At 45.2% G+C, this 25,427-nt stretch overlaps 1 protein-coding gene across 1 annotated transcript in view; it reads left to right on the top strand.

The window, feature by feature from the left end:
* LOC138669690 (periphilin-1-like) overlaps positions 1 to 25,427 on the top strand; it is a 177,612-nt gene that overhangs the window by 102,977 nt on the left and 49,208 nt on the right. The window contains exons 4-5 of the mRNA XM_069756387.1: positions 12,688 to 12,746; positions 12,878 to 13,236. Of these exons, the coding sequence (XP_069612488.1) occupies positions 12,688 to 12,746; positions 12,878 to 13,236 (418 nt within the window). The remainder of the gene's footprint in view (positions 1 to 12,687; positions 12,747 to 12,877; positions 13,237 to 25,427) is intronic.

The following is a 25,427-nucleotide window of genomic DNA, read 5'->3' as shown; positions in this document are numbered from 1 at the left end:
CCGTGCTCCAATCAAACCCCCCGCACTCCGATCCACCCCCCCGCACAGCGATCCCCCACCCCGTGCTCCAATCCACCCCCCGTGTTTCGATCCACCCCCCCATGCTCCGACGCCCCCCCGTGCCCTGATCTCCCCCCCCCCCCCCCCCCCTTATACTTACCTAGCCTCCCGGGGTCCGTCCGTCCTTCTCCCTGGGCGCCGCCATCTTCCAAAATGGCGGGCGCATGTGCAGTGCGCCCGCCGAATCTGCCGGCCGGCAGATTCGTTCCAGAGTGAATTTTAATCACTGAGATAGGTTATATCTCAGTGATCAAAATAATAAAAACAGTAAATGACCCCCCCCCCCCCCTTTGTCACCCCCATAGGTAGGGACAATAAAAAAAATAAATAATTTTTTTTCTCCCACTAAGGTTGGGGTAAGAACTAGGGTTAGGGGTAGGGTTAGGTGTAGGGGTAGGGTTCGGGATGTGCACACGTATTCTGGTCCTCTGCGGATTTTTCCGCAGAGGATTTGATAAATCCGCAGTGCTAAACCGCTGTGGATTTACCGCGGTTTTTCTGCGCATTTCACTGCGGTTTTACAACTGCGATTTTCTATTGGAGCAGTTGTAAAACCACGTTCGGAATCCGCAGAAAGAAGTGACATGCTGCGGAATGTAAACCGCTGCGTTTCCATGCAGTTTTTATGCAGCATGTGTACAGCGATTTTTGTTTCCCATAGGTTTACATTGAACTGTAAACTCATGGGAAACTGCTGCGGATCCGCAGCGTTTTCCGCAGCGTGTGCACATACCTTTAGAATTAGGCCATGTGCACATGGTGCGGATTTAGCTGCGGATCCGCAGCAGTGTTCCATCACGTTTACAGTACCATGTAAACATATGGAAAACCAAATCCGCTGTGCCCATGGTGCGGAAAATACCACGCGGAAACGCTGCGTTGTATTTTCCGCAGCATGTCAATTCTTTGTGCGGATTCCGCAGCGTTTTACACCTGTTCCTCAATAGGAATCCACAGGTGAAATCCGCACAAAAAACACTGGCAATCCGCGGTAAATCCGCAGGTAAAATGCAGTGCCTTTTACCCGCGGATTTTTCAAAAATGGTGCGGAAATATCTCACACGAATCCGCAACGTTGGCACATAGCCTTAGGGTTAGGGTTGGGTTGGAATTAGGGTTGTGGTTAGGGTTAGGGGTGTGTTGGGGTTAGGGTTGTGGTTAGGGGTGTGTTGGGGTTAGGGTTGTGATTAGGGTTACGGCTACAGTTGGAATAAGGGTTAGGGGTGTGTTGGCATCAGAATTGAGGGGTTTCCACTGTTTAGGCACATCAGGGGGTCTCCAAACGCAACATGGCGCCACCATTGATTCCAGCCAATCTTGTATTCAAAAAGTCAAATGGTGCTCCCTCACTTCCGAGCCCCGACGTGTGCCCAAACAGTGGTTTACCCCCACATATGGGGTACCAGCATACTCAGGACAAACTGCGCAACAATTACTGGGGTCCAATTTCTCCTGTTACCCTTGAGAAAATAAAAAATTGCTTGCTAAAACATCAGTTTTGAGGAAAGAAAAATGATTTTTTATTTTCACGGCTCTGCGTTGTAAACGTCTGTGAAGCACTTGGGGGTTCAAAGTGCTCACCACATATCTAGATAAGTTCCTTGGGGGGTCTAGTTTCCAAAATGGGGTCACTTGGGGGGGGGTTTCTACTGTTTAGGCACACCAGGGGCTCTGCAAACGCAACGTGACGCCCGCTGACCATTCCATCAGTCTGCATTTCAAAAGTCACTACTTCACTTCCGAGCCCCGACGTGTGCCCAAACAGTGGTTTACCCCCACACATGGGGTATCAGCGTACTCAGGAGAAACTGGACAACAACTTTTGTGGTCCAATTTCTCCTGTAACCCTTGGGAAAATAAAAAAATTCTGGGCTAAAAAATTATTTTTGAGGAAAGAAAACGTATTTATTATTTTCACGGCTCTGCGTTATAAACTTCTGTGAAGCACTTGGGGGTTGAAAGTGCTCACCACATATCTAGATAATTTCATTTCGGGGTCTAGTTTCCAAAATGGGGTCACTTGTGGGGGGTTTCTACTGTTTAGTCACATCAGGGGCTCTGCAAACGCAACGTGACGCCCGTAGAGCATTCCATCAAAGTCTGTATTTCAAAACGTCACTACTTCACTTCCGAGCCCCGGCAACTGCCCAAATAGTAGTTTACCCCCACATGGGGTATCACCGTACTCAGGAGAAACTGGACAACAACTTTTGGGGTCAAATTTCTCCTGTTACCCTTGGGAAAATAAAAAATTGCGGGCTAAAAAATCATTTTTGAGAAAATAAATTTTTATTTTTATTTTCATGGCTCTGCGTTATAAACTTCTGTGAAGCACTTGAGGGTTCAAAGTGCTCACCACACATCTAGATTAGTTCCTTTGGGTGTCTAGTTTCCAAAATGGGGTCATTTGTGGGGGATCTCCAATGTTTAGGCACACAGGGGCTCTCCAAACGCGACATGGTGTCCGCTAATGATTGGAACTAATTTTCCATTTAAAAAGCCAAATGGCGTGCCTTCCCTTCTGAGCCCTGCCATGCGCCCAAACAGTGGTTTACCCCCACATATGGGGAATCTGCGTACTCAGGACAAACTGGACAACAACATTTGTGGTCCAATTTCTTCTATTACCATTGGCAAAATAGGAAATTCCAGGCTAAAAAATCATTTTTGAGAACAGAAAAATTATTTTTTATTTTCATGGCTCTGCATTATAAACTTCTGTGAAGCACCTGGGGGTTTAAAGTGCTCAGTATGCATCTAGATAAGTTCCTTGGGGGGTCTAGTTTCCAAAATGGGGTCACTTGTGGGGGAGCTCCAATGCATAGGCACACAGGGGCTCTCCAAACGCGACATGGTGTCCGCTAACAATTGGAGCTAATTTTCCATTCAAAAAGTCAAAAGGCACGCCTTCCCTTCCGAGCCCTGCCGTGTGCCCAAACAGTGGTTTACCCCCACATATGAGGTATCGGCGTACTCGGGAGAAATTGCTAAACAAATTTTAGGATCCATTTTATCCTATTGCCCATGTGAAAATGAAAAAATTGAGGCGAAAAGATATTTTTTGTGAAAAAAAAGTACTTTTTCATTTTTACGGATCAATTTGTGAAACACCTGAGGGTTTAAAGTGCTCACTAGGCATCTAAATAAGTTCCTTGGGGCGTCTAGTTTCCAAAATGGGGTCACTTGTGGGGGAGCTCCAATTTTTAGGCACACGGGGGCTCTCCAAACGTGACATGGTGTCCGCTAAAGAGTGCAGCCAATTTTTCATTCAAAAAGTCAAATGGCGCTCCTTCCCTTCCAAGCCCTGCCGTGCACCCAAACAGTGGTTTACCCCCACATATGAGGTATCAGCGTACTCAGGACAAATTGGACAACAACTTTCGTTGTTCAGTTTCTCCTTTTACCATTGGGAAAATAAAAAAATTGTTGCTGAAAAATCATTTTTGTGACTAAAAAGTTAAATGTTCATTTCTTCCTTCCATGTTGCTTCTGCTGCTGTGAAGCACCTGAAGGGTTAATAAACTTCTTGAATGTGGTTTTGTGCACCTTGAGGGGTGCAGTTTTTAGAATGGTGTCACTTTTGGGTATTTTCAGCCATTTAGACCCCTCAAACTGACTTCAAATGTGAGGTGGTCCCTAAAAAAAATGGTTTTGTAAATTTCGTTGTAAAAATGAGAAATCGCTGGTCAAATTTTAACCCTTATAACTTCCTAGCAAAAAAAAATTTTGTTTCCAAAATTGTGCTAATGTAAAGTAGACGTGTGGGAAATGTTATTCATTAACTATTTTGTGTCACATAACTCTGTTTTAACAGAATAAAAATTCAAAATGTGAAAATTGCGAAATTTTCAAAATTTTCGCCAAATTTCTGTTTTTATCACAAATAAACACAGAATTTATTGACCTAAATTTACCACTAACATGAAGCTCAATATGTCACAAAAAATCACTCTCAGAACCGCTAGGATCCATTGAAGCGTTCCTGAGTTATTACCTCATAAAGGGACACTGGTTTGAATTGCAAAAAACGGCAAGGTCTTTGAGGTCAAAATAGGCTGGGTCATGAAGGGGTTAAGGAAGTGGGAGTTTTGTTGGAGAAAAGGAAAATTTAAAATTCCTTTCCTGACATGTCCAAACTTCTATTTGCCAAGGACAAATGGTTTACAGTAATATCTAGTGAGTGTAGGCCAGGCGTCATGAAGTATGTCTATCCAAATACTGATATATAGTTTGCCAATCTGTTGTCTTTATTATTAAGGTGATTTTTTTTATTGTGCCATTATGCAACTATTGTTGTTTCTTATGTAATCTTTTATGTAACCAAAAACCCTATGAAATGATGGGTCAGTGCCATATAACAGAGGGCATTCTGAAAGTCAACTTGGAGTGTACTCTTGATTTGTCCAATCAAAATTATGGGTATACCTACATCTGATATATCTGATGGACTCTGATAAGTCTCCCACAAGGGTAAGGCCAAAGAGAGCGGCCCCAGTTCAGGCCATGATGCGATTGTGACGTCACCAATATGCTGTTTTCAAATTACTTGCTAAACAATTTGTTTTTGTGGTAGAACAACTGTTTGATTAGATGGATATATAGATGTGTGTGCATGTGTCAGCTGTATTTTGTGTCTTTAAACAGCTGCTAACCCACAAAATCTGTTCACTGTTTGGCAGAATTTAGAAAAATTGCAAAGTAAGAATACTTTAAAAAATAGAAGTGTTAATTTTTAGCAACTTACAAAATACAAAGTGAATGAACCAAAGCAAAATACTTGGTGTGACCATCCAAGTATAGTCAAGTATATGGTTAATCAACTAAAATGAGTTAAGGATTATCATTTTCCTTTTGTGGGTTGAACCAGTCATTAAAGCGGTTGTCTGGGCCAAATCCATAAGTCTGCTGTCACTCTGTGTGACTGCGGGCTCATGAATCCTCCCATTGCATGCACTGTGCGCTGTGGCCCTGATTTCTGAGCTGGGATCAGAGGGTATGTATGGTTATAATAAGTCCAGCTCACCTAAATGAACATCCTTAGGAAACGCTGTGTCAAGGCGTGGAGCAATCACAAAATAGAAGAAAATCCAGCTCGACGATCTTGTGGACAAACTACTGTAGTTTCTTTATTCACAGAAAGTGCTCGGTAGAGGATAAAACCGCATCAGTGATGTAGGTTACATGATAGACATCAACGCGTTTCTGGTGGCGTGGTTGCGCACCTTTAATCATAAATGCTGTATCATTATAATATGGTGATACATTCTCTCGCCCAGGTCCCGTCTAGTGGGTGTGGCCATGCACTTATATGGAGCGAGGCCGCACCGTTTAGTTGGTCACACCCACTGGATTGCCTTGTCACTAGTCGGGGCGTGGTCTCAATACAAGTGTATGCATTGAGGCCATGCCCACTAGACGGTCTCTGACCTGGAGTATGTATAACGCATATATAGCCTCTGGTCCCGAATCTGAAATTCGTCGAAACCCGCAGGGCACAGTGCATTAACTGGAAGGATTCATAAGTCTGCAGTCACACAGAGTGACTGCAGACTTATCGATTTGGACCGGACAACCCTTTAAAACAGAAATGACTGTGTAGAAGACTAAAACTAAGGAACAGCCAAACTCTGCTAACAAAGGTGAGCAGATGATTACTTCCCCTTCTAAATTGGAGGATGTCTAGCAATACCATCAGCTCAGACCTGCCCTGGTGATGTCCTGGGAATGTCACTCTATATACAGGTATTTCAGATGTTCCCAGCACTTACCATTTTTTAAAGCCATATTCCAGATGGAATCCGTAACAAGACACCTGTTTAATGGAAAAATTCTACTCTTGTTCTTTGTTGCAAGTGCTGCATCCAAAATTTTTCATCTGAAAACCTACTCTTTGGCCCTGACTGGCGATTTCATCAAGAACCGTCTGTTTAATTTTCTCAAGCATTCAGATCCCCGTGGAATTGTGTCCACTTCTTTCTGGTTGTTTTTCCCACTTTTGTGTGTATGTCTTTATCAATAAAGTTGTATTTTAAGATTTACACTTACCATGGACTTTTTTTTGTCGTTTTTTCTTCTTCTTTGAGCTTCTGTACACTTTCCGATGAGTCTTTAACTAGTCCGTAGTACACATGCGGTTGTAGTGGGGAACTTTCCCCAACACTAATTCACAATAGTCAGTATATATACTACCTGCAAGTGCAGGCTCGGACTGGCCCACCGGAGAACCAGAGGATTCTCCGGTGGGCCCAGGCACTGACACCTGCTGTGTGGGCCCCCACTGCTCCAGGGCCCCCCCGCCTCCCTCCCACCCTCCCTCGTTGAAGACGATACTCACCCTGCTCCAGCGATGGCTGGTCTCGGCGTCTGCAGCTCAGCTCCTCCTGCTTGAGCGGTCACGTGGTACCGCTCATTAAGGTCATGAATATGCGCATATTCATGACCTTAATTAGCGGTATCACATGACCGCTCAAGCAGGAAGAAGGTGCTGCGCCAGAAGTCGGGACAGAGCCTGGAGCCATGTCGACGCGGCCGCGCGGTGTATGGGGCTAGGACAGGTGAGTCTGAGGGACGGGTCAGGTGAGTCTGATGGACGGGGGCGGGGCGTCCTCCAGTGCAGCGCTGATAGCAGCAGGAGACCTCCTGTGCTGTGGAGAGAGGCTGAGGAGCGGCGCAATGGTGGGGGCTCTGTACACAGGAGTACTCCATGGGGCTGATCTGAGGGTTGTGGGGGCACAGATAAGCGGATGTTCCTACATGGGGGCTGTACAGAGAGCAGGGTGACTTTTGAATGTGGGGGAGGGGGTGCTGTCACATGGGGGTCTGTGGGGAGGGAGGGGGTGCTGTCATGTGGGGGTCTGTGGGGACGGAGGGGGTGCTGTCACGTGGGGGTCTTTGGGGAAGGAGAGGGTGCTGTCACGTGGGGGTCTTTGGGGAAGGAGGGGGTGCTGTCACATGGGGGTGTGTGGGGAACGAGGGTGCTGTCACGTGGGGGTCTGTGGGGAGGGAGGGGGTGCTGTCACGTGGGGGTCTGTGGGGACGGAGGGGGTGCTGTCACGTGGGGGTCTGGGGAGGGAGGGGGTGCTGTCACGTGGGGGTCTGTGGGGAAGGAGGGGGTGCTGTCACGTGGGGGTCTGTGGGGAGTGAGGGGGTGCTGTCACGTGGGGGTCTGGGGAAGGATGGGGTGCTGTCACACACATGGGGGGTCTGTGGGGAAGGATGGGGTGCTGTCACACACATGGGGGTCTGTGGGGAAGGAGGGGGTGCTGTCACACACATGGGGGAAGGAGGACATAAGCCGGCGCGCCATAAAAGATGGGAGTGGGGGGGTGGAGAGATAAGCCATGCATACAGGGGGGGATAAGATCCATGCATCCAGGGGGGGGGGAATTACGAGCCATGCATTCAGGGGGGGAATATGAGCCAAGCATAGAGGGGGGGGGGGGGGATATGAGCCATGCATACAGGAGGGGGATATGAGCCATGCATACAGGAGGGGGGGTCATTATACAGTATTGAGCATCATGTGGGATCATTATACAGTATGGAGAACTGTGTGTGGCCGTTATACAGTATTAAGCATCATGTGTGGCCATTATACAGTATTGAGCATCATGTGGGATCATTATACAGTATGGAGAACTGTGTGTGGCCGTTATACAGTATTAAGCATCATGTGTGGCCATTATACAGTATTGAGCATCATGTGGGGCCATTATAAAGTATTGAGCATCATGTGTGGCCGCTATACAGTATTGAGCATCATGTGGGGCCATTATAAAGTATTGAGCATCATGTGTGGCCATTATACAGTATTGAGCATCATGTGGGGCCATAATAAAGTATTGAGCATCATGTGGGGCCATTATAAAGTATTGAGCATCATGTGTGGCCGCTATACAGTATGGAGCATCATGTGTGGCCAATGGACATTATACAGTATGGAGCATCATGTGTGGCCGTTATACAGTATGGAGCATCATGTGTGGCCGTTATACAGTATGGAGCACTATGTGTGGCCATTATACAGTATGGAGCGCTATGTGTGGCCATTACACAGTATGGAGCATCATGTGCCGTGATTATACAGAATGGAGTATCATGTGTGGCCGTTATACAGTATGGAGCATCATGTGCGGTCATTATACAGTATGGAGCATCATTTGTGGCCATTATACAGTATTGAGCATCATGTGGGATCATTATACAATATGGAGAACTGTGTGTGGCCGTTATACAGTATAGAGCACTATGTGTGGCCATTATACAGTATGGAGCGCTATGTGTGGCCATTACACAGTATGGAGCACTATGTGTGGCCATTATACATTATGGAGCATGATGTGTGGCTATTATTCAGTATTGAGCATCATGTGTGGCCATTATACAGTATTGAGCATTATGTGTGGCTATTATGTGTGGCCATATTTTTTTGTTTATAATTATTGTATATAAAACAGTGTGATCAGCAGTGCTAAATGGCTGTGGTTGGGACGTGGATATGGGTGTGACTAGTTGTGAAATGGGTGTGGTCAGAGGCGTGGCCTAAAATTTGCCGCAACGCACTACGCGCACCGCAAACTTTATACCTTCTTCCCTTCTTCAAAAGTTGGGAGGTATGGTACCGCATTTGCCAGATCACGGCAAGTGCCGCAAATCCCATAGGGAATGAATGAGGTTGAACGCAGTGTTGCTGTAAGTGATCCGGTACGCGGCAGATGCAGAAAAACTGCCGGATCTGCTGCAAAAGGCGACTTTCACATCAGCGATTCTTGCCAAAGTCTATGCCGATAGTGTCATACTCACCAAAGGGGGAGGCAGCACTAAAAGTGCCTAGGGCAGCAGAAACTCTAAATACAGCCCTTGGGGGCTACATTATATTCTGTGGGGGGACTGCATTATACTCAAGGTACTACATTATATTATGGGGGGCTACATCATACTATATGAGGGGTTACAGTATACTCTATGGGGGGCTGCATTATATTCTGTTGTGGGGCTGCATTATTCTCTCGGGACTACATTATATTATGGGGGGCTACATCATACTATATGAGGGGGCTACAGTATACTCTATGGGGGGCTGCATTATATTCTGTGGTGGAACTGCATTCTCTCAGGGGACTACATTATATTCTGTGTTGGATTGCATTATACTATATGAGGGGGGCTGCATTATACCATATGAGGGTGCTACATTATATTCTATGGTGGGGACTGTCATACCTGAAGGGGTTGTATTATATTTTGTGGGGTGCTGCATTATATTCTATGAGAGGGGACCGCATTATATTTTATGAGGGGGCTACATTATATTCTGTGAGGGGGCTACCACAGCCCTTGCTACATTATTAAGACGTGAACTACCTTATATTATACCCTGATATTGGCGCTTTTTACCACACAATTGGTGGTCTTGTATCTATTTCTATGTAGCTACATAGTGGGCCCCAAGAATTATTTTCTCTGGTGGGCCCAAGGTGCTCCAGTCCGACGCTGTGCAAGTGTATGAATCCTTTCTTTTGAGTTTTTTTTTTTTCGTGTCATTTATGTTGTTGATTGGATGTACGGACTCTAAAATGTGGGAAGTCACAGCCAAATATTATGTACAGGTTAAATGGCCATAGACCCCAAAAAAAGAGTGGCTTCAAAAAACAAAGTTGATCCAGACATTTCAATATCAAACAAATAACTCCTATTGAGCAAAACGTTCCTAATAGATAGTGACTAGTGTTGAGCTATACCTTCCGATATCCAGAAGTATTGGATTGGATCGGCCAATATCCCAAAAATATCGGATATTGCCGATACCCGATACCCATACAAGTCAATGGGACACATATCGGAACGTAAATAAGCCCTTTCTGTCCTTCTACATCCTGTTCCGGAGGGGGGGAAGAGTGTGGGCGGTGCGTAGGCGGACACTGTGCCTGCCGGGGCTGTGTGCGTGCCTGCCGGGTCTCTGTGCGGGCCTGCCGGGTCTCTGTGCGGGCCTGCCGGGTCTCTGTGCGGGCCTGCCGGGTCTCTGTGCGGGCCTGCCGGGTCCCTGTGCGGGCCTGCCGGGTCCCTGTGCGGGCCTGCCGGGTCCCTGTGCGGGCCTGCCGGGTCCCTGTGCGGGCCTGCCGGGTCTCTGTGCGTGTGTGCAGGCATCGTCCGATGGGACTACAAATCCCATCGGACGATGACTGCTACACTGACAGTGACACATTAGCCAATGATGGGACAGTAGTAGTCCCATCATCATAATGTGTTGAATAAAAAAAAAAAAAAAACAGGCATACTCCAGGCATACTCCAACTTGTGACTTTGTTCCCCGATGCCAGTGTCAACCTGTAAAAAAGATTAAAATAACAAACAACCAATATACTCCCTGTCCGCAGAAATCCACGAGTGTCCCACGACGATCTCCCGTGGAGAACAGCAGCAACAGCTGTTGCGACCGCTCTCCAGGGGCTCCAGAAACACAATGATGGGAGGAAGGTATCCTTCTGCACTGTATTCCTCCGCCACTGTAAAAAAAAAAAAAAAGTCCCTAGTCTCACTTATGGGATTGCTAGGTGAGAAATTTTCCCACGCAGCAATTGCCATAAAGTGACACTTTGAACTTTAGTAACCTCAGTGATGCACTGCAGGAGCCATTGTCTCCTGTCAGTGTGTCACTGAGGGTCCTATAGAGCAGTGACATCACCCGATGTCCCAGTTCTATAGGGGAGATTGTCGTGGGACCCTCGTTAATTGGACTACGGCGGACAGGTAGTATACGGTTTATTTTACGTTTTTTGCAGGCGCTGAAGTATGGCAAGTATGGTTAAATGAAGAATATTAAAATACTTTTTTCCTAATGTGTGCGTGTTTTATTAGCCCCTTCTTACTATTGGATTAATGATGGATAGGCGTCTTATTGATGCCTCTCCGTTATTAACCCGTCTTAATGTCACCTTAAAATAGCAAGGTGACATTAACCCCTTATTATCCCATATCCCACCGCTACACGAGAGGGGCTAAGTGCCGGAATTGGCGCATCAGCTGCGGACTGGTATTTGCAGCGGGGAGGGGGGGGGGGCAAAAACAGTAGGTCTGTGTTTTTTCTTCATTCAACACATTAGCTGGATGATGGGACTACTACTGTCCCATCATTGGCTAATGTGTCAATCACTGTCAGTGTAGCAGGCATTGTCCGATGGGACTTGTAGTCCCATCGGACGATGTCGGCATGCCGTACAGCCCCTGGCAGCCCGCATAGAGCCCCGGCAGGCACGCACAGACCCCCACGTCACGCACAGACCCCGCCCGCACACACACCCATGCAGTCTCCGCCCACGCACCGCCCACATTCCATTATAGTGCATAATTGCACTATGGAAACTTCCGATTCCGGTATCCGATATCGGAACTCTGTATCGGAATTCCGATACAGCGAATTTCAGCCGATACCCGATATTTGCAGTATCGGAATGCTCAACACTAACAGTGACTAGAACAGAAAACAAGCACTAGATTCCCAAAGAATTTTGAAATTTGAGTTGGTTTTCTTTTTAATTCTTTTTTACAGTTTTGTAGTTTCTTAGCCTAAAAGTATGTGCCCATGTTGCAGAATTGAAGCAGAATTTTCTGCTTCAAATCCGCACACTCTTGGCAGGAAAAACAAATGCTGATATAGAGGCATTTTATGTGGGGTTTTGATACATAATTGACGCGTGTTTCATGCATTTTTCTAATGCATGTCTATGGGTGCGGAATTGCTGCAATTCTGCAAAAATAAAGAACAGGCTGCGTTTTTTTACCGCAATACGTTTCCGCCGTGGAGAAAAAACACAGCATGGGTACATCAATTGCGGAATGTATTAGAAATTAATGGGATGCTGTTTCTAAGCGTTTCCTTTTTTTTTTTTCTTCTTTTTTGTTTAATCTTTATTTTCAGGTTTGAGTTAATGATATGCTTGTGCTCCAGGGTGGCCTGTGGGGGTCTTCATGTGGTGCTCTGATTTAGGTATTAATCAGTATGGCTTCCCTCAGTGACCTGCCCCGTAGTTTACTTAATGAATATATTTATCTTGGCAAAATAAGAAACCCTTCAGCAGGCAGGCACCAGCAGTGGCGCCTGCGCTGCAGCATGTTCGCATATGCACTGTGTGTATAATTTGTTTGCTGTTCTCTTGATAGTCCTAAAAAAAATAAAAAATCTGTTTGAAAATAGCGCTGACCGTGCCTGTGCAGTAACAGACATCGGTGATCCTATAGCTGCTACTGCGCAGGCAACGGCGGCCACCATGTTGCTAGAAAAAAATATTTTTTACCTCCTCCAAGATGGCGCTGAAGGTGCATGTGCGGTAACAGCGATCACCGATATTGGCTACTGCACTGACGCGGCCGGCACAATTTTCATACTGATTTTTTTTTTTTGTCAGGAGAACCGCAAATTAATCATACACACAGTACATATGCGATCATTGTGCAGCGCAGGCGCCACTGCTGGTGCCGGCCTGCAGAAGGGTTTCCCCTAGATAAATATATTCATTATGTAAACTAGGAGGCAGGTCAATGAGGGATCAGCTAAAATTCCTGCTCTCATGAGTTTTTTAATTCATAGTTTTAGTAGTTGTAACGTTGTTTTTTTTTTTTTCTGTAAAGGTTCCTCCATCTAGAGGTCACCGCTCCAGGCCATACAGGGGAGGCTACCATGATCACAGGTAAGGGATGGGGATTCATTGACTAATAGTTATATAAGAAATATATTATACATTATTATATTGTACAAAAACATTCTCATAATGTAGCGTTTTCTAAAACCTTACTATTGGTAATTTTTTTTTTTCTACAGAGATCATGACCGCTATGAGTCATACCACAACAACGCATGCCATGATAGAAATTACAATGACAATCAATATGTGGACTATGAAGAACGCGCTTACTCAGAGTACGAACGAAAGCAATCGTACAATGAATATAGAGAACATAGAGAGCCTGTATACAACAGAGGGGTTCGTCATGATGGTGGCTATCATAAAGAAACGTATTACCATGATAGCTACCAACGTGGACATGGAGAACCTGTACGGTATCGGGGCAGTGTCCCAGAGGCACCACATAAGAAATATCCCCATAAGTCTGTTAAACTCTATAAGAAAGAAAATGATTTTCAAATGAAGACCACTCCGCAACAACCTATAGAAAAAGGTGTGTGAAAAGAACAAGCTGTAAAAACTAAATTTAGCATGGTTATTGTTGTTTTCTCAGTCATGTAAATTCAATTTAGAGGGTCTTTGGGTCTTAATTTTAGATTTTTATTGGAAGTAGAGTAGCCTTGTGATCCATCCTTGAATCCCATCTTGCAGAACTCGATTATATTTTGAACATCAAGGTTAAGCCCAAGGAATCATAATATTACTCCACCTTGGAATATTTATAGAACTATTCTAGAATATTTATCGGCTACAGAAACCAGGGGAAAAGATTATCTCTTTGAATTGCAATGGTCCAATAAGGAATTGTAAAGCATCAAATTGCTGGATTGCGTGCAGGTGTCGGCAGCTCTGTGACACAGCATTTAACCACTTTGATTTCGCTGTTAGTAGTGACAGCGACAGATGGGCATCGCACGGGCAATGAGTTCCCTGCATGTTTCCATCAGGACAACACGTTGTGATTGTGTTGTCTTGATGCTCTCCATGGAGACCACCAGCCGCAAGAGGCTGCGGGGTCTTCGTGGTCCTGCATGGAAGGTGGCTTGTGAGCACCTGCTGAGAGCAGGCGCTGACATGCCTCCTTCCCTGTCTGTCAGATGCTGCTCCGATGCTCTGCAGTGCGGAAGCATTGCAGAGTATCAGAGCAGTGATCTGATGCTATACAGTGATGTTCCAGGATGGGACAATGTTAAAAAAAAAAAAAAAACAACTTTTAAAAAGTGTACAAATATTATTTTAAAAATCCCCAAATAAATAAAAAAGTTTCCAAAATATATATATTTATGTAAATTAAAAAAAATGAACAATAAAAGTAAACACATTTGGTATCGCCGTGGCCGTATCAACACCGTAAAAAAATAAACATAAAACAATGCAAAAAAAACAATGCTTTATCATCATTCCACCAAACAAAGTGCAATAAAACGTGATCAAAAAGATGAATGTAAATAAAAATGGTGCCGCTGAAAACGTCATCTTGTTCCGCAAAAAAAAAGCTGTCATACAGCTCTATCAGCGGAAAAATAGTTATAGTTCTCAGAATAAAGCAATGCAAAAATATTTTTTTTTTTCTATAAAATAGTTTGTGTAAAAGCGCCAAAACATAAAAAAAAACAAAAAAAAAAACAAATTGGGTATCGCTGTAATCGTTCTGACCCGAAGAATAAAACAGCATTATAAATTTTACCACACAGAACGATATAAAAATCAATTCTTGAATTGCTGTTTTTTTGTTTATTTTTTTTACTGTTCATTTCGTCTCCCAAAAATTGGAATAGAAAGCGATAAAAAAAAAATGTCGTGCCCAAAACTGGTACCCGTAAAAACGTCAATGTCCCGAAAATAAATGAGTCCTCACATGACTTTGTCGGCCAAAATATGGAAAAATTATAGCTCTCAAAATATGGTGATGCAAAAACTAGTTTTCGCAATAAAAAGCGTCTTTTAATGTGTTACAGTAGTCAAACACAAAAACCCGATATAAATGTGGTATCGCTGTAATCGCACCAACCCGAATAAGTCTCCTAATTACTTATGCCGCATGAGGAACGGCGTAAAAAATAAATAAAACCAATTCTTCACATGCTGCTAACTTTATTTCCTTCTGCCTCCCAAACATCACATTTAAAGCTTGACGCACATTTATCGTGCACTCTACGAGGAGCGGTTACACTGGGGTTTCCGTGTAAACCTCTGAGATAAATGATTCAGACGGAACCCCCGGCTGAAGATTCCCTATGAGGCAGATGGAGGCACTGTTAACATAGGACCTGTGATCCGGCTGTGTCCCATCTTTTTAGGATTGCAAAAAAGTGCCGTTGGCCACAGTTTTGTGCACTTCTGAAAAGGACACCGCTGAACAGAGGCCAGACAGAGTCCAGGGTAACTGCTGCCTCATTATAGTGAATGGATCCATCGGGGGTTTCATCTGTCACGTCTCTCAGAGATTTAGATGGAAACCCAGATGTAAGTGCTCAGCGTAGAGCGCTGGATAAATGTGATCATAAATGTTATGTAAAATGTTCCCAATAGAAGCTTCAACTCAATCCACTAAAAAAGCAAGCCCTCACTCAGGTCTTTCATGTGTTTCATGTTACTGGTACCACAAAGGCTCTGAAAAAGCAAAATTGCTCCTTGCCCCCCAAAAGAAATTCAGCAAATTCTCTGCTCTCAAATCCAAATGCCCCCTCTCCCCTCTGAGCTCCCTTTACAGGTGCATGTCTCCAGAAGCATGAGCTGAGCATAATGTACTGGTCACAACAACAGCAGTTTGCAATTTTCTCTCTTCAACATCCACTGCTGCCTGTTTCTGGAAAACACCTATGGAGTCAAAATCATCACTACACCTATAGATAAATTTCTAAAGGCTGGGGTCACACTTGCTAGAAACTCGCACGAGTCTCAATACCTGGCACTGCCGCCGGCACTTCGGACCGGAGTGTGTATTTCTATGTGGCTGAGCGCTCCGGTCCGAGTGCTGTGACTGGTATTGAGACTCGTGCGAGTTTCTTGCAAGTGTGACCCCGGCCAAAGGGTTATAATTTCCAAAATGGGGTCACTTGAGGGAGGATTCTGCTTTTCTAGTACTTAGTGGCGCTTTATATGGAATTCGTAAATTTATTCTAGGAATATCTGCGTTCCAGGAGGCGCATAGCGCACCGGCCATCCCGAGTCTCTCCATATGGCTAAGTAGTACTGTACAGCCACATATGGGGTACTAGATGGTGCCCCGATTCTAACGCATTGGGTATTCTAGAGTAGGGGTCCCCAAATCCAGTCCTCAAGGCCCACCAACAGGTCATGTTTTCAGGATTTCCTTTGCATTGCACAGGTGATGCAATTATTACCTGGGCAAGACTAAGGAAATCCTGAAAACATGCCATGTTGGTGGGCCTTGAGGACTGGAGTTGGGGACCCCTGTTCTAGAGTATGCATGTCCATGTAGTATATTGCCCAGCCACGTAGTATATTGCCCCAGTTACGTAGTATATTGCCCATTTACGTAGTATACAGCACAGAGCCACGTAGTATACAGCACAGAGCCACGTAGTATATTGCCTAGCCACGTAGTATATTGCACAGCGATGTAGTATATTGCCCAGCCTTGTAATATACAGCACAGAGCCACGTAGGATATTGCCCAGTGACGTACTATATTACCGAGCCATGTATGTCACAGGTTAAAAAAATAAACACTCACCTAACGATCCGAGGGCCCCTTGTAGTTGAACATACTCACCATTCTTGTCGCTGCTCCTCAGCGTCCCGTCTCTCCGCCTCCTGGCATCCTGTGCAGATGGGCTGCCGTCATCTTGCGTTCCCAGGATGCTTTGCGAAATTACCCATATGACTTAGCGGTCTCGCGAGACCGCTAGGTCTTATGGGTAATTTCGCAAAGCTTCGCTGGGAAAGGAAGATGGCGGCAGGCGCGAGCGGTTCAGCGGACAACGGAGGGTGAGTATAGCAGGTTTTTTGTTTTTGTACTATTTTTAACATTACTTTCTTTTACTATTGATGCCGCATAGGCAGCATCAATAGTAAAAGGTTGGGGACACAGGGTTAATAGCGGCGGTAACGGAATGCGTTACCGCCGGCATTAACCCTGTGTTAGCGGTGACCGGAGGGGAGTATGGAGCGTGAGGGGAGCGGAGCGCCGGGGACACAGTGCGGGGAGCGGAGCGCCGGGGACACTGACTGCGAGGAGCTGGTGCCGGGGACACTGACTACGCGGAAGCGAAGCGCCGTGGACAGTGACTGCGGGGAGCGGGCGCCAGCCACTGACTGCAGGGAGCAGAGCGCCGAGGAAACTGACTACGGGTAAGCGGAGCGACGGGGACAGTGACTGCGGGGAGCGGAGCGCCAGCCACTGACTGCGGGGAGCGGAGCGCCGGGGACAGTGACTGCGGGGAGCGGGCGCGGGCCACTGACTGCGGGGAGCGGCACGCCAGGGACAGTGACTGCGGGGAGCGGGCGCCGGCCACTGCCTGCGGGGAGTATGGAGCGGCCATTTTCTTCCAGACTGTGCCCGTCGCTGATTGGTCGTGGCTGTTTTGCGGCGACCAATCAGCGACTTGGATTTCCATGGTAGACAGAGGCCTGGACCAATGAATATCCGTGACAGAAGGACAGACAGACGGAAGTACCCCTTAGACAATTATGTATATAGATTGCCACATTCAGTAGAAATTGTGGGACAAATTTTGGTGCCATTTTTACCCATTTCCCAGTATGAAAATGTAAAACTTGGGGCTAACACACAATCTTGATGGTAAAATTGAAAATTTTCTTTACAGCCAAATGGTATAAAAGTCTGTGACACACCTGTGGTGTTAATATAATTACTGCACCACTAGATTAATTAATTGAGAGGTTTAGTTTGTAAAATGGGGTCACTTATGGGATGATTCTGCTGTTGTGGCACCTCAGGGGCTCGGCCAATGTAATATTTCACCCTCCAACAAGTGCAGCAAAATCTGCACTATAATATGGTGTTTCTTCCCTTCTGAGCTTTGCATTGTGCCTCAAAAGTAGTTTTCGACAGCATATGGGGTATCGGTTAACTCAGAAGAAGCTGAACAAATGTTGGATTTTTCTCCTGTTACCCTTGTGAAAATACAAAATTTGGAGCTAAAAAAGGTTTCTGCGGGAAAAAATGTGGTGTTTTTTTTATTTTATTTTCATAGCTTAACGTTCTAAAAGTCCGTGAAGCACCTGGGGGTTCAAGTTGCTCAATACACATGTAGATAAGTTCCCAAAGGGGTCTAGTTTTCAAAATGGGATTGCTTGTGAGGGGTTTCCACTGTTTAGGCACATCAGGGGCTCTCCAAACACAACATGGCATTAACTAATTATTCCAGCAAACTTTTTATTCAAAAAGTCAAATGGCGCTCCTTCTCTTCCGAGCCCCGCCGTGTGCCCAAACAGTAGTATTTCCCTACATATGGGGTATCTACATCCTCAGAAGAAATTGTACAACAAATTGTATGGTCCATTTTCTTCTGTTGCCCTTGTGAAAGTAAAAAAAAAAAAAAAATAGGTCCAAAGGAAAAATTTAAATGTTTATTTTTTTTCTTCCACATTCTAAAAATTCCTATGAAGCACCTGAAAGGTTAATAAACTTTTTGAATGTGGTTTTGAGCACCTTGAGGGGTGCAGTTTTTAGAATGGTGTCACACTTGGTTATTTTCTGTCATATAGACCCCTCAAAGTCACTTCAAGTGTGAGATGGTCCCTAAAAAAAAAAAAATGGTTTTGCAAATTTTGTTGCAAAAATAAGAAATCGCTGGTCCACTTTTAACCCTTATAACTTCCTAACAAAAAATGTGCCGATATAAAGTAGACGTGTAGGTAACTGTATTTATTAACTATTTTGAGCGATATGACTGATTTTAAAGGGAACCTGTCACCCCCAAAATCGAAAATGAGCTAAGCCCACCAGCATCAGGGGCTTATCTACAGCATTCTGTAATGTATCTTAAAAGATAAGAAAAACAAGTTAGATTATACTCACCCAGGGGCGGTCCGGTCCGATGGCCGTCGCGGTCCGGGTCCTCCCATCTTCATACGATGACATCCTCTTCTTTTCTTCCTGCCGCATCTCCGGCGCAGGCGTACTTTGTCTGCCCTGTTGAGAGCAGAGCAAAGTACTCCAGTGTGCAGGCGGCGGGAAAGGTCAGAGAGGCCCAGCGCCTGCGCACTGCATAACTTTGCTGTGCCCTCAACAGGGCAAAGTACGCCAGAGCCGCAGCGTGTATCTTTCAGGATTACATCCAGAATGCTGTATATAAGCCACTGATGCTGGTGGACTTAGCTCGTCTTCGATTTTGGGGGTGACCGGTTCCCTTTAAGGGCATAAAAATTAAGTTTGAAAAATGCGAAATTTTCACCAAATTTCTGTTTGTTTGTTTTTCACAAATAAGTGCAAGTCTTATCAGATTAATTTTACCAATATCATGAAGTACAATATGTCACGAGAAAACAGTCTCAGAACCAGTGGGATCCGTGTTAGGTTGAACAAATAATAAATGTTCACTTAGTTGCCTACTCCTGGCCTAATGGATATTGATCAGGTGCGCACCAAAGAAATAAACATATAACACACAGTCATATGTAAACTCTCCATGATCAATCTATGGCTCAGCTCCAAGGAGAAAAAGGGACTTTATTCAGTCAGGACACATGGTTACATATCCCCTGTAAGGGGGGCTCGGTTAGCTTAAAAATGGGAGTGATCGGATGCATTCCATTGGTTAGTGGGTTGGGCAGTGAGCAAGTTCATGGGAGGATCCAGGAGGTCATCAGGGTGGGTTGGTCCATGAGGTCATCAAGGTGGGCGTCACTGCGGGTGGATCCATGAGGTCATCAGGGTGGGCGTCATCTTGGATACCAGCCAGGCAGCCAGATGGTATGCAGAGAAATGGCAGCCATCTTTAGGGTCTTACTTTTGGTCTGAGAAAGCTTGTAAGGTTAAACAATACACGTTATGGGTTGCTTCCCTCAATCTCTTACGTCTTGAGGTTAATTAAGTATTTGCTCTCCTCAACATCCGTTGAAGCGTTCCAGAGTTATGACCGTGGTCAGAATTGTAAAAATTGGCCTGGTGAGGAAGCTGAAAACAGGCTTATGGGCGAAGGGGTTAAAGTATGACATTTGTCAATAGTACAGTTTTTGGGAGAACCTCCTCCTGAGTGGCTCAAGGTGAACTGAGAGCAGTGGCTGTCTCCTGAGCTTAAAGCTCATCAGCATTGTTCAAACAGATTTGCAGAGGAGCAACTTTATCATACCTTTTCTAAACATTCTGGCCTCGATTTAATGAAGACCAGCATCTTTCATGCCGTTCTTGGTGAGGTGGTGTGCTGGAGTCAGACGATCCTGAATCATTAAGTGGAGCTCACCTTTTAATGAATCTGGCACATGCCTTACCACAAATCATACTTTAGTTGAAAACTTGAGTAAAATTTGTGGCATAATGAACACTGCCATGAATTTGACAAGAGAAGGTTGCCACAACCCCTTCCTGCCCCAACTTCGCCCACTTTGTCGCAGCTAATTGAAATTGGCATGAGAATACCAAGTATCACAATATAAGTGGATCAGATATTGTGACTTTTCAAAGCTTTGATTACTCACTGCTCTCTGCACACACAGTCGCAGCGTAAAGAGAAGTGCGTATTCTGGCAGCTGTGCTCTGCTTGTGAACAGTGCATGACGTCCCTGCCATACGCTGTTTACAAGCATAAAGCAGCTGCCGTCATCGGAACAAGATGCTGCAAGAGTGTGTCGGGAAGGTAAGTACCGTATATTCTGGTGTAGAAGACTGGGCATATAAGACGACCCCCAACTTTTCCATATAAAATATGGAGTTTGGTATATACTAGCTGTATAAGACGGGGGTTGTCTTATACGTCGTGTGCGAGGGCAATGAATATTCATTTATCTTTAATGGCATCTTGGCATGATTGGCCTGGTCGTGATATGCATTGCCCCATCAGAAAACATTAGAAAAAAAATTTACCATATTTTCCAGCGTATAAGATGACTTTTTAACCCCTGAAAATCTTCTCAAAAGTCGGGGGTCATCTTATATGCCGGGTACGGCGTGTGCAGGGAGCGCTCCTGGATGGTTCCCAGGGTCTGGAGGAGAGGAGACTCTCCTTCAGGCCCTGGGATCCATATTCATGTAAAAAAATAAAAAATATGGGTATACTTACCGTCCGATGGCCCCCGGTTCTCAGCGGTGCAAGCTGCGGCCTCCGTTCCTAAAGATGCATTGCGGGAAGGACTGGAGATGACGTCGCGGTCACGAGGGCCGTTGAAAGGTAAGTATATCCACATTTTTTATTTTTATTCTTTTTTTTTTTTTTTTACATGAATATGGATCTCAGGGCCTGAAGGAGAGTCTTCTCTCCTCCAGACCCTGGGAACCATCCAGGAGCGCTCCCTGCACACGCCGTACCCGGCGTATAAGATGACCCCTGACTTTTGAGAAGATTTTCAGGGGTTAAAAAGTCATCTTATACGCTGGAAAATACGGTAAATTTTTTTTCTAATGTTTTCTGATGGGTCAATGCATACCACGACCAGGCCAATCATGCCAAGATGCTATTTAAGAGAAATGAATATTCATTGCCCTCCACGCCCATGGGCGTGGAATACCATGAATATTCATTGCTCTTTAGCAGCGGGAACAGGAGTTAGCCGCAGCCGGTGGTACCAGCCTCCTGTGACCCTCTATTCTGCCAATGCCGCTCCCCCTCCTACCCACTTGAGCCGGTATATCCAGACTATAAGATGCAACCCCCCACATTTTCTTCCACATTTTTGGAGGGGGGAAAAAAGTGCGTCTTATAGTCCAAAAAATACAGTAATACTTGGTGGCACCCTTGTTGGCAAACACAGCAGTCAGACTTTTATTGTAGTTAATGATGTTTACGCATGTCAGGAGGAATTTTGGTCCACTCCTCTTTTCAAATCATCTCTAAATCATTAAGATTTTGAGGCTGTCCTGGAAGAGACTTTATTACACAAACGGATCATATACTTCTTCTGGAAAAAAGCATTTACACCAAGAGAAACAAGTTGGATCTTTTTCACAAGTTATGGCAACCGTGGATTGACTGGAACTAGTGTGGCAGGAATGATGGGACGCTATAAGAGGTGTTCAGGGGTTGTGATAGTACACTATTCGATTGTGTACAACGTGAGGAATTCTGTTTGTTTACGTTATGGTCTCGAAGGGTAGGGGGGAGGGACACTTTACACTAAAAACTGGTACCTGAGTAAAATGTACTGTCATGAGTAATACATGTTTTAATTTTTCATACTTAATAAAAATTTATCTGATTTAAAAAAAAAAAAAAAAAGATTTTGAGGCTGTCACTTGGCAACCTGGCGCTTCTACTCCGTCCATAAGTTTTCTATGGGATTAAGGTCTGGAGACTGGCTAGGCCACTCCATGTCCTTAATGTGCTTCTTTTTGAGCCACTCCTTTGTTGCCTCTTCGGTATGTTTTGGGTCATTGTCTTGCTGGAAGACCAAGCCAGAAGTAGTCCTGTGCCCTTAGCAGCGAAACACTCCCAAAACATAATGTTTCCACATCCATACTTGACAGTGGGAGCGATGTTATTTGGGTCATAGGTAGCATTTCTCTTCCTCTAAACCAGTGTTCCTCAACTCCGGTCCTCAAGAGCCACCAACCGGTCATGTTTTCAGGATTTCCTTAGTATTGCACACGTGATGGAATTATTGCCTGTGCAGGTGATGCAATTAACACCTGTGCAATACTAAGGAAATCCTGAAAACATGACCTGTTGGTGGCTCTTGAGGACCGGAGTTGGGGAACACTGCTCTAAACACTGCGAGTTGAGTTAATTTGAAAGAGCTCAATTTTTGTCTCATCTGACCATAGCACCTTCTCCCAATCACTCACAGTATCATCCGGGTGTTCATTGACAAACTTCAGATGGGCCTGCACATGTGCCTTCTTGAGCAGGGGGACCTCACGTGCAGTGCAGGATTTTAAGCTGCCTTGAGATCATTAACCAGTACCTCCGTGTAGCTTTAGGCTAATCTCTTACCTACCTCATGATCAAGGATACCCCACGAGGTGAGATTTTGCTTGGTTCCCCAGATCGATATTGATTGACAGCCATTTTGTATTTCTTCCATTTTCTTACTATTGCACCAACACTTGTCTCCTTCTCACCCAGCGTCTTACTTATGGTTTTGTAGCCCATTCCAGATTTGTGTAGGTCTATGATCCTGTCCCTGACATCCTTATAAAGCTCTTTGGTCTTGCCCATGTTGTAGAGATTAGAGTGTGGCTGATTGAGTCTGTCGACAGGAGTCTTTTATAAAGGTGACTCTTAGTGACTAGATGGTGGCCCGATTCTAACGCATCGGTATTCTAGAATATGTATGTATATAGCAGCCACATAGTATATAGCACAGGCCACGACATATTGTAGAATACCCAATGCGTTAATACAGGCCACGCAGTATATAACGCAGCCCAAACAGTATATAACATTGCCCACATAGTATATAACACTGCCCACGTAGTATATAACATTGCCCACGTAGTATAGAGCAGCCACACAGTATATAACACAGGCCACACAGTATATAACATTGCCCACATAGTATTTAACACTGCCCACGTAGTATATAGCAGCCATGTAGTATATAACGCAGCCCACGTAGTATATAGCAGCCATGTAGTATATAATGCAGCCCACGCAGTATATAGCAGTGTGGGCACCATATCCCTGTTAAAAAAAAAATAATAATAATAATTAAAATAAAAAATAGTTCTATACTCACCCTCCGTCGTCCAGCGAAGCTCTATCGATGCGCGCGCGGCTGCCGCCAGCTTCCGTTCCCAGGATGCATTGCGAAATTACCCAGATGACATAGCGGTCTCGCGAGACCGCTAAGTCTTCTGGGTAATTTCGCAATGCATCTCTGGGAACGGAAGCTAGCGGCAGCCGCGCGTGCCTCGACGGACGACGGAAGGTGAGAATTGCAGGTTTTTTGTTTTATTATTTTTAACATTAGATCTTTTTACTATTGATGCTGCATAGGCAGCACCAATAGTAAAAAAATTGGTCACACAGGGTTAATAGCAGCATTAACGGAGTGCGTTACCCGTGGCATAATGCAGTCTGTTAATGCTGTCCTTAAACCTGTGTGAGCGCTGACTGGAGGTGAGTATGGAGTGGGCGCCGGACACTGATTGGACGGGAATAGGGAGGGACTAATTCTCGGCCGGGCTGTGCCAGTTGCTGATTGGTCTCATCAGCTGCCTGTCCTGGCTGCCGCGACCAATCAGTGACGCGGGATTTCCGTGACGGAAGTTGCAGACAGACAGAAAGACGGAAGTACCCCTTAGACAATTATATCGTAGATGAGCGAGTATACTCGCTCGGGTTTTCCAGAGCACGCTCGGGTGGTCTCCGAATATTTGTGACTGCTCGGAGATTAAGTTTTTGTTGACACAGCTGCATGATTTACAGCTACTAGCCAGCCCGAGTACATGTGGGGGTTGCCTGGTTGCTAGGGAATCCCCACATGTAGTCAAGCTGTGTAGTAGCCGCAAATCATTCAGCTGCGGTAAGGAAAACTAAGGCTACGTTCACACTAGCGTTGTGCGCCGCTGCGTCGGCGACGCACAACGCACCGAAAAACGCATGCAAACGCACGCAAAAACGCTGCGTTTTTCGACGCGTGCGTCGTTTTTTGACGAAAATCGGACGCAAGAAAAATGCAACTTGTTGGGTTTTCTTGGTCTGACGCTAGCGTCAAAAAAGACGCACGTGTCGGAAAACGCAACAAGCAAAAACGCATGCGTCCCCCATGTTAAACATAGGGGCGCATGACGCGTGCGTCACCGCTGCGTCGCCCGACACTAGCGCGACGCACACTAGCCGAACGCTAGTGTGAACGTAGCCTAAATCTGCGAGCAGTCATAAATACTCGGAGACCACCCAAGCGGGCTCTGGATAACCCGAGCAACGAGTATACTCCCTCATCATTAGTGACTATGTAAGACGGCTCTCTTCAATGAAAGTAACGAGTTGATTAGGAGCGTCAAACTGGTTTGTAGGAGCCAGAACTCTTAGGCTAGGTGCACACGATGCGGATTTAGTGCGGATCCGCAGCTGATTTTTCCGCGCAGAAACGCTGCAGATCTGCACTGTGATTTACAGTACAATGTAAATCAATCGGTAAAAAAAAAAAGCTGTGCGGAAAAATCAGTGCGGAAATGATGCGGATTTAGAAGAAGTGCATGTCTTAACTTTTTTGCGGATCTGCAGCGTTTCTGCACCCTTCCATAATAGAAATCCGCAGTGGGAAAAATCACAGAAAATCCGCATCAATTCCGCGGCAAATCCGCATAAAAACCGCAACAAATCCGCAGCTGCAGATTCTGACAGGAGATGCGGATTTTGTGCAGAAAATTCTGCACCCCATTCCCTACGTGTGCACATAGCCTTAATGGTTGGTAGGGGATCAAATACCTATTTCTCAGTGCAAAATGCAAATACATTTATATCATTTATACAATGTGATTTCTGGATTTTATTTTTGAAATTCTATCTCTCAATGTTAAAACTGACCTACCCTTAAAATTACCGTATTTTGCAGTTTATAAGACCGCACCAGATTACAAGACGCACCCCAAAT

This window comes from Ranitomeya imitator, chromosome 3 (assembly GCF_032444005.1).
Source record: "Ranitomeya imitator isolate aRanImi1 chromosome 3, aRanImi1.pri, whole genome shotgun sequence".
Lineage (NCBI taxonomy): Eukaryota > Metazoa > Chordata > Amphibia > Anura > Dendrobatidae > Ranitomeya > Ranitomeya imitator.
This window is presented reverse-complemented; position numbering and strand designations above follow the sequence as displayed.